Source organism: Loa loa (assembly GCF_000183805.2).
Source record: "Loa loa unplaced genomic scaffold supercont3.31, whole genome shotgun sequence".
Lineage (NCBI taxonomy): Eukaryota > Metazoa > Nematoda > Chromadorea > Rhabditida > Onchocercidae > Loa > Loa loa.
Window position 1 is genome coordinate 237,450 of NW_018108211.1, and position 9,404 is coordinate 246,853.

The 9,404-nt window shown below is 35.2% G+C and overlaps 2 protein-coding genes across 3 annotated transcripts; both read left to right on the plus strand.

Annotated features, from left to right (window-relative positions):
- Nucleotides 1–2,212: 2,212 nt before the first annotated feature.
- Nucleotides 2,213–5,950, plus strand: LOAG_09947 (the record flags this gene model as incomplete). 2 transcript variants are annotated; one of them, XM_020448052.1, is made up of 11 exons in its annotated part: nt 2,213–2,293; nt 2,652–2,774; nt 3,018–3,104; nt 3,184–3,313; nt 3,413–3,611; nt 3,813–4,005; nt 4,184–4,288; nt 4,457–4,665; nt 4,948–5,068; nt 5,313–5,442; nt 5,578–5,642. In XM_020448052.1, exons 1-11 carry the CDS (start codon nt 2,225–2,227, stop codon nt 5,640–5,642), a joined length of 1,431 nt encoding a protein of 476 aa, XP_020301770.1. In that variant the 5' UTR covers nt 2,213–2,224. The 2 variants fall into 2 exon arrangements, with proteins under 2 accessions (XP_020301770.1, XP_003145522.1); XM_003145474.2 differs by having other exon boundaries at nt 2,213–2,774; nt 5,578–5,950.
- A 33-nt stretch (nt 5,951–5,983) lies between these two features.
- LOAG_09948 (ubiquinol-cytochrome c reductase) lies at nt 5,984–8,477 on the plus strand. The gene is made up of 6 exons (XM_003145475.2): nt 5,984–6,049; nt 6,242–6,401; nt 6,654–6,800; nt 6,897–7,027; nt 7,377–7,563; nt 7,862–8,477. The coding sequence occupies exons 1-6, from the start codon at nt 6,008–6,010 to the stop codon at nt 8,011–8,013; spliced, it is 819 nt and encodes a 272-aa protein (XP_003145523.1). The 5' UTR covers nt 5,984–6,007; the 3' UTR covers nt 8,014–8,477.
- The last annotated feature ends 927 nt before the right edge of the window (nt 8,478–9,404 follow it).

The window sequence follows — 9,404 nt, forward strand, 5'->3', positions numbered from 1 at the left end:
CTTCGTTTTCACGACACCTACTGAGTATACTCATTTAAAAGTGACTCATTAATCTGTACATTCAGGAATGCTATAAACCATTTTCTACAAGAAAAGTCTACTAAGAGTAAATCATCTGTCGTTGTCTCTTTTAAGTAATTTGGTCAACCAACTAAAGACAAACTTTTTAAACCGAGCAAAATGATATCGTTCTCATTTATTGTACTTTCGTGTAAATCTGCAACAAATTTATTGCCATTTTAAAGCAATTAGCTGACTAAATTTAGTAAGTAATTTAGTAAACATTGTTTCGTGACAGATTGACCCCCTAGATGGACTAATCAACACCATACATTTGAATCAGTGTTTACCTATTTAACGGAACTGGCTAAGTTAGAATGATTTTGAAAATTGTGGCATTGTAAATTGCGAATTTATAACAAATTGCACACCTTCTATATGTCAAAAAATTTTTTGCAAAAGAAAATATGCATTCAAAGAAGTAACTTTCCCCGAAAACGTGGTTTGAGATTTCTAATTTGACGATGTAACGCAAAGCGATAATACGGGAAAATACAAACGGGGAAGGTCACTGTCCAGAATCCATTTTAGAAATAGTTGAGCAGAAGTGAAGATGTCTTCCTATACTGAAGCCATTGTAGTGATTGGTTTTACATTCAAGAAGGAGACTAGTAGAAAAGAAAGGAGAAATAGCAGTCGTATTTGTGTTTGCATAACTCAGTGACTGTTACATTTGCTTGTTTCACTCTGGTACTTTAGCTAACTTTCAAAGGGAATTTAATAATTATTCTATCATTACTGTTGATTAAGGTAAAATAGAGTGATGCTATATTTGTGGAGCATTTCTAAAGGTAGCTTTTTGGTAAGGTCTACACAGTTGGAAAGTCTTAAACAGCAAATGTTTTCTTTTACTAAAAAGTAAGGAAGTGGGATGAAAATTCGTGCTATCAAATAAAACAAGCTGAGATAGCAGAAACAGGTAAGGGATGATCATTTAAAGAAGAAGCATTTATATTCTGTAAGTTTCGTAACACAACAATTTTAAATAAGGAAAATTGCAGCTATTCGGGACTATTTGTGCTATTTCAGAATTAATTCCTTGAAAATTATCTGCTTGGATTTTAGAAATTTCGAGACATATTAATGATTAGCACTAATCATTAACAAGTTTTGGAAAGTTCATTGTTTTAAACAAGTTTTTTTTCGAGATCCAAGTTAAAAAATTCTTCAAAGATTGAAAAAGGCTATTTGGGGAGCTTTAGAATCCATGTGAAAGAGGTAGCATAAAACTAGAGTCATTCTACTTGAAGTCAAGGTGATCATGATTGGAGTGATCCTGGATACTGATGACCGCCACGGAAAAAAGCGGATGACAACCGCAGATTCGCATACGAAGTGCAGCCTAAACCAGAAGTACAGATGGTGATATCCAATCAGTCATTTCATCATGTGGATGTCGATAGAAAAAAAAAGTGCTTTTTGCATATTCCTTTCATCCTAAGACTTTCCATATAGTGCCCACCAGTGATTCCAATTCCGTTAAATCCGAGACATAAATTCCTGGCTTATATAGCAAGTAATTTAGTATACGCTGAGTGCAATCAGATGAATAGCATTTAAGAATTATTTTTAACATTCAATTCAATTTAAAAATAAAAGAATTTAAGCACATTATATCATTTCTATAAGCAAACCAAATCCACTTTTCAACTTACTTTACGACAGGACATGGTTTCACAACTCTGACATTAATATGGAGAGAAAAGTGTTCACAACGCATATTCTATTTCATTAGCATCCTTAGATGTGTGTGTGTGTATGTTCATATCGTACTTAACTATCACAAATTATCGCAGGTACTTACCTCAGCGCCTGATCTATCCTGCCGCAACATTATTATTTACATGAAACATCATCCACCGGTTGTGTAAGTACAACCATCTTGAAATCTGATCTCATTGAAAAATAAGGTGCTACCTACACCCCTCTTCCATCTTATGTGACAAAACGAGCTACATAAACAGTGTGTGGGATGACTGGTTGCATTTGAGTTACACTGTGGTTACATTTTTTTTCTCTGACTGCATTTTGATAGCTCGTGTCATCGTGAGAGATCACTGTTCATTATTTGCTCTGGTTCTCGTGGGCGTACGTTCGCTTCCTGAGTGGACGTCAATACTACGTAGAATATCAAATGTCAGCATTAACTTAGCAGTTTTCAGAGATGTCATGGCGTTCGGCATTGTGCACTGTCTCCAAAGTACTTATTGGCTCCAATGGCTTCCATCTTTCGGTCACATTTTAATATAATTTGTTTAAAAATTTCGACAAGTTTTCTTAAATTTACGATATCTTGGTATAAGTTATCTTTGGCGATCTTCTTGTACTGCTTGATTTATAGCATTCCAAATCAACAGCACATAAATAATGACATCATTTAATACTCTTGGCATCATATCAATGCTTATTCAACGAAACTTTTATAAGTAGCCTTTTTTTTGTGTGGAAGCAGTATTGCTTTTGATATCTATCTCTCTTCATCAAAACATCGACGTTATTATCTCGAAAATGAACTCCATGAAGATGCAGAAGGTTAAATTATTTTATATTTTGTGACATTGTTTGATTACTTAACAGTGATTGTCATTCAGCTCAGAATGACATCAGCTTATGCAACACGTGATGTATTAAATAGCATTTCTGTACCCGAAGTTACATCCTTGAAGAATGGATTCCGTATTGTTACTGAAACTACCCAACGACCAACCATCGCCGTAAGTACTACTTCTTTTTGCTCAAAATTTTAACCTCGAAATTTCGTTTGCTCGGAAATTTTTATATTGTAAATGTGACCATTCCTATATACATTTGTATATATATCTGTTTATACAACGTGGCGTATGATTGATTTGCTTGTTGAGATGTTTATATCTTCTTTCAATTGTTACCTTCAACAGTTGCTTATAAATATAATAGTTTAATTTCAAAAGTTTGGATATGTTTTGAAAAAGCTACAGGTCGGCGTTTGGATCGATTCCGGAAGTTGTTTTGAAAACGAGGCGAACAATGGAATTGCAAATTTCCTAGAACACATGATATACCGTGTATGTGTAACTTCAAAATTCGTGAATGTTGCTCTTGTTTAAAAGAACATTCTCCATTTTGAATTAAGTATTTTTTCAGGGTACAGGAAAACGGTCGCAAACAGAGCTGGAGACTGAATTGGAGAAGATCGGTGCAAGATTTGATTCATATACTTCCAGAGAACATAATGCGTTTTATGTGCAGTGCATCGCAAAAAACGTAGAAAATGGTATTTTGAAATATAGAAGTATAAAACTCCTTGCAATGTAATAAGGAATGGATTGAGCGTATATCCCAGATGTTAAATGAATGTTTTTGCTTACTGCAGTAGTGGCACTGCTGGCCGACGTCCTACAAAACAGTAAATTAGACCAAGCGGCTTTGGAAATAGAACGTACTCGGATTTTATGTGAAATAGATAAAGCAGCTGAACATCCCAGTGAAGTGGTTTTCGATTACCTTCACGATGCTGCTTTCCAAGGAACACCTATGGCTAAATCTATCCACGGTACAGAAGAAACAGTGAGGTAAGTTTGATGTGTTGTAGATATGTATTTTTTTTATTTGTAAACTTTTCTATCATATAATGTACCCGTAACTAATAAACCTTGTTTCTGAAGTGGGTCAGTAAATGACATGTGTTAATTGAGATTATTCCCATTTGAAAGGGGATAAGGAAAAGAGAAATATACGGTTTTTGGCAGTCACTTGTACTTTCATACTTGAAGGAATTTGACACGAAATGATCTGCTCAAATATGTAGATGCTCAGTACAGACCATCTCGGATGGTATTAAGTGCAGTTGGTAACATCGAGCATTCTCAGATTGCAAACCTTGCTGAACGGTATTTTGGCAATCTTTCGACTGGTCAGTCAGGAAATGCTCCTGATTCGAAAGGAGTTCGTTTCACAGGAAGCGAGGTAATTTTTAGTCTTAGTGAATGCATAGTGAACTTCGTGTGTGTTCTGAATATTAGGTATCAGAGTAGCGCTTCATTGTTCTAGTGGATTACTTGTGGGTGGACAATTTCTTAACATTGTTTTTCAATTATGTATTTTTTATTCTTCACAATCCATTTAATTGATGCTACTATTTCAGTTCCTGTATCGGAATGATGATATGCCTTTTATGTATGGCGCATTGGCAGTTGAAGGCGTTGGTTTCAGTCATCCTGATGCTATTGCATTGAAGGTTGCAAGTGCGGTAAGCCAAAGCCGTATGTAACTGATTCCCTTGTTATTTATCTACCCTCTAAAAGAGATTAGAGTTGTAAAAGTTCAGCATCTGCTAGAAAATATTGCTATCAATGTAAGAATGAAATTTTCATGCCGGTAAGAAGTGTATTTTTGAAAAATTAGTTGTATTTTTTAGATGATTGGTGATTGGGATTGCACACAGCTGTCATCAACTAACGCTGTCACTGCTGTTGCGCAGAAAATCTCTACAAGCTATGGTATGCAGCAGTTGAAGTCGTTTTCCATCAATTATGGCAATTGCGGTTTGTTTGGGTTTTATGTCGTTATGAACGGTAGCGATGTAGCATCTACGACATTCGGTATGAAAGAAGTTATTCGGGGTTGGTAAGTAATCATTTGATTTTGGATTAGCAATTTCTCACTAGATTAGATCATATTTAGGATGATGAGGTCGGTCGGAATTTAATTGAATGGTTAGGCTTTTAATGGAAAATATAAAACTTGTTTTAAGAGACAGGTTTCAAAAGCCAGTTAGTTTGATGACGTTTGAAGACATGCGACACAGTAATGAAGGAAATGGTTTCAATGTAAATGTAGAAAAATGTCGAACTTAATATAATTACTACCTGTTCAAATTGTCAGTGCTCCTTACTGAGAAATTTTAAGGAAAAGGTTGGCTGTAGGAGTATCTGAAGAAGAGGTTGAGCGAGGCAGAAATATGTATAAAACAATAGCATTTTCGGCATTGGAATCAAGCGTTACACGTGCTGATGATATTGCTAAACAGGTGTGTAAAATATTTCTCCGTGGTTGAACTCTTGCTCTATTCATGTTTGAAATTCTGGTAGTTAACGTTTTTATTCAATATTTCTTATATGGTCGAATATTTCATTTGTTAATTTTATTTGATGTAAGCCAAATACAGCAATCAATGCAACTGTTATTTATAACAGTGCTTTTCGGGTTTTCATATATTATCAACTGAATACTATAAAATTGGTCTTTTAATATATGAACTGTATTCTCTGTAGGTTCTTTATTCTGGTACGGTGCAATCATTGTCCGATCTTGAGAATGCTATTGAAAGTGTAGATAAGGAGGCAATAAGAAAAGCTATGGACAAACACGTCTATGATCGAGACTTTGCAATTGCAGGAATTGGTATGCAATGCTTCCTTTTTTCTTCGCAATTCAACACTATAAGTCAAATTTACGTACTGTAAATTATGAACTATCTTTAGACAATCTTTGCAATTGACCTCCCATTCCGAAAGCTTTAGATCTACTTTTTTACAGGACGCACCGAAGCTTGGCCGGATTACTATCAAATGAGAATAGGCATGAGTGCTTGGCGGTTATAGAACAGTAATGTTATTTTTTCAGTTATATTTCGATATTTCAGTAGTATTGCAGTTCCTTATTATTCTGTATTATTCTATTGGATTCTTTCCTTATTGTAACGCGAATAAACTTTGTAACTTTATCAGGTTGCTGTAATAGGTTTGATATCGTATTCTTCATTCTCTATTGAAAGGACGTATAAATGGTGATCATGTTTTGAAGATTTTTTTGACTGTACTTGTTTGCGACCATCCTTATTTGTGAATTTGCCTGAAATATGCTGTTTAAATTTTTTAGGTTTTCTTTCATGGCGTAGTTTTTTTTCCTTTTTTTTATAGCTTATGTTAATCGTCTAAATTACATTTCCAGGTGCTGTAAAAAAATTATGGCAACTTTAGTGAGGTCTCATCAAGCAGCTTTAAAGAGGGTAATGTTTGCATATATCGTATATATTTTTTCGTTGTCAGCGATGAAGCTTTGATAGGTCCATGTTTTCTAGTATACTGGAATATTTTCCAGTGCTTTCAACAGTAGGTCGGAGAAATATTTAGCGGAAGAAATATTACTAAAATGATTTGTATATGAAAAATATTTTTCGTATAATTTGGTTTTACTTCAGGTGTGTGGAGGTCAGCCAGTTGGATATTTGCAAATACCAATCCCCATAAAGAATAAGGGCGTCGCTGTCCCAGTGGTAATTTCATTCAACCGAAATTCGTGGTTAAATACCCCGTCTTCGGACCACATGCTGTCTACGGTTTCCGTTAAACGAATTATAAGTTAGTGAGAAGTCTGGATTAGTTTTTGTCATTTTTGTTTGAGCGTAAAGGCCTATTATGATTCTTATCCAATATTATAAATAGTTATTCGACCTGAATATCACTGAGCATTCAGGTCGTGTTCCAAGACTTTTGCAAATATGATGAATTATATTTTAAATACGCAAACAGAATGTGAAGTTTCGTGAATTCGTGGTCAGTGGATGCAGATCTTTACTAGCGACATATTTTGTTCAATCAATTTTTTTCCAGCAATACCACGTCGTTTAATCCACACTGATGTAACGTTTCCAAAATATCGCGACGGTGAAAGAACGAACGCAGCTAGTGATTCAACAAAAGCGGCTAGAGATACTGAGGATTTGCGTCGCGCAACGGCCCAAGGGTTATTGTTCGGAGGTCAAAGTCATTTCCATATTTTTAACGTTTTGCCCTGCTTCTGAAATTTCTATTCTTTACAGGCTTTTCATGGTGTTACTTAGTGATAATTTATAGTAAACGGAGCAGTTTATCTCTATATGGCTACAAAGTTTGTGCAATCACTTGTCACTTACAAAAGTATGCCAGCCGATCAGTTAGCTATGGCAAATACGGAAATTGATCTGGACGAAATTCCTGAGGGGCAGGTAAATCCGATCTCGAAACTTCGTAAACAAAGTTTCGATTTATGCCTAAGAAGATCTCGAAACTTCGTAAACAAAGTTTCGAGATCTTCGTAGGCATAAATCTGTTTTATACAACATCCATTATAATAGATCCGAAGGACTATATGTTTTGTAACGAGCTTCACAATCTATTCAATGTCGAAATAAGAATTAGCATTAGCACCACAGTGATAATGTATTTGGTCACTCTTCGTTATTTAAAAATTTTGAAAGTTGATTTTGTTGATATTTGTACGGTATTCCAATATGATTGCATTCAGTAATGTTCTTATAAAAATCTCCATCCGAGCTGTTTTTCAAAATCTTTTAGTGCAAAACGTATACTTGGCGTGGAAAACCGTTGTTTGTGGCTCATCGTACTCAAGATGATATTGAAAAAGCGAAAAGTGTCAATTTAAGCGAATTGCGTGATCCACAAACCGATGATGAACGAGTAAAGAAAGATGAATGGCTTGTAACTATAGGTGTCTGCCCTCATCTTGGATGTGTTCCGTTAGGTTGGAGCATTTCCAATATATAATGTTTTAATTTTTAAGAGGAATTCAGAGAATTCAGTTAAAGGGATAGATTAATTGTAGTTTCAGTGTGACACAATCGTCTTATTTCATGAGGCGAGAGCAGGCTATAGTCCATCACGAAATGTTATGCTGAATAGTGAGATAAATTGATGTTTGTCTTAGCGGCTGTACTGACAAGTCTATGAGGCGTTTTTAATCGAAGTAAGGAGCACAATATATATATTTGTGCAAGCAAGTGATTTGTCATTAAACAGGGCTCATTATTTCTATTTTGCAGCAGGAAAAGGAGATTTTGGCGGTTACTACTGTCCTTGTCATGGCTCCACATTTGACACCTCTGGTCGTATACGCTTGGGACCCGCACCAAATAATCTCGAAGTACCACCTTACCAAATCACTGATAATAATAAATTGATTGTGGGCGATTGAACATGGGGTTCAACGAATTATGCGAATGAAGTTTTATCGTTTCGTTAAGGAACTGTTAGAGATGTGAGATTTTGAAGGAATGATGAAACGTTTGGAAGACAAAGAATAGAATGTAGTAGTTTTCTGTGTAAATGCTTTGTTTATTGTATCTCAGCGTTTTCGGTATATCTCTTCTTACGCTTACTCATCCACTTTTTCTTCATTTTTACTATTAGATGATTTAGCCCCATGCAGGCAGTCTCCTCAATTGCTGATCAGAAAGTTGCCTCGTTTTATAGCATTCGTTACCGTTCCTGCTCTTTACTGAAAACTTTCGGTCTTAACTAGTTCCCATTTTTATTTATTTTGTTAATCTGTAGATTCCACTGTAATTTGTATTTGGTTGAAAATTTGATATACGTTATGTCCATGCAGCTTTTCGATTTTTATGGTTCTTTGAGATGAATAATTTGCATAAAGGGGTCAATGATGAGTTATTGTTTGATATGTTGCTGTTTCACGGAATGTAAAAGTCCGTCTGCTCGTTGTGTTCTTTAATTGAGACTTATGGAAAAATAAGAAGTTGCAGTAAGATTGCAGCTCATTGCCTTGATTCCTTTGAAGAGCTTGTGTCATTTCGACAGTGTTGCTTAGGTTGCCTTGGTCTCGTTTCACTGGAATCATGTCTGCTTTTATGGTTCTACGCACCTCTTTGTGTACCTTCCCTACTGGTAACTTGATGTATCTTCATTCACTCCCACTTTACAGTTCCGCGATTCAATAGTGAAATGCTTTCATCATATCTCTCCACAGTAATTCGTCTCGCCGTTTTTGTTTGACGCAGATGAGCTGGTTATGGCACGCTAATTTGGTTTAGGGATACATCGTTACATCTCAACAAATTAGATGTTTGGAGAGTATTTCAAATTTCTCCTGAATTCTGAGTATGTTGAGCGGCGTGGTATGGGTGATATGGGTCTGTCGCCTCGTGGCAGAGGTTTCAAAGGTTGCTTTGTAGGGTCGGTGAGGTGATCAGTGTTTTCGAACTATTTTAATCTCGAAAGAGACCTGAGGCGTCAGTAAGGCAATGACATGCACTATTGCTGCTCTAACAATTCTAGCATCATGCCATCTTAACTAGCCAAATAGTCATTTCTGGCAAGAAAACTACGACATATTGTTCTATCCTTTAACTGTTGTACTTTTCTCACATTCTACTTCAAAACATAAATTCATTGATAAGGGAGAAAATGAAAAAAAAATGCATTTCTCTCCCATACTAATTTTTATCACTTTTCCACTGTAGATTTTTTTTTGTCATCTTTCCTTTTTCATATATATATATATATATATATATATATATATATATATATATATATATATATATATATATATATATATATATATATATA

Coding starts and splice junctions, on each gene's coding strand:
- LOAG_09948 (XM_003145475.2), top strand. CDS start 6,008: ATGGCAACTTTAGTGAGGTCTCATCAAGCAGCTTTAAAGAGG. Junction 6,402..6,653: donor TTCCGTTAAACGAATTATAA/GTTAGTGAGAAG, acceptor ATTTTTTTCCAG/CAATACCACGTCGTTTAATC. Junction 6,801..6,896: donor CCAAGGGTTATTGTTCGGAG/GTCAAAGTCATT, acceptor GATAATTTATAG/TAAACGGAGCAGTTTATCTC.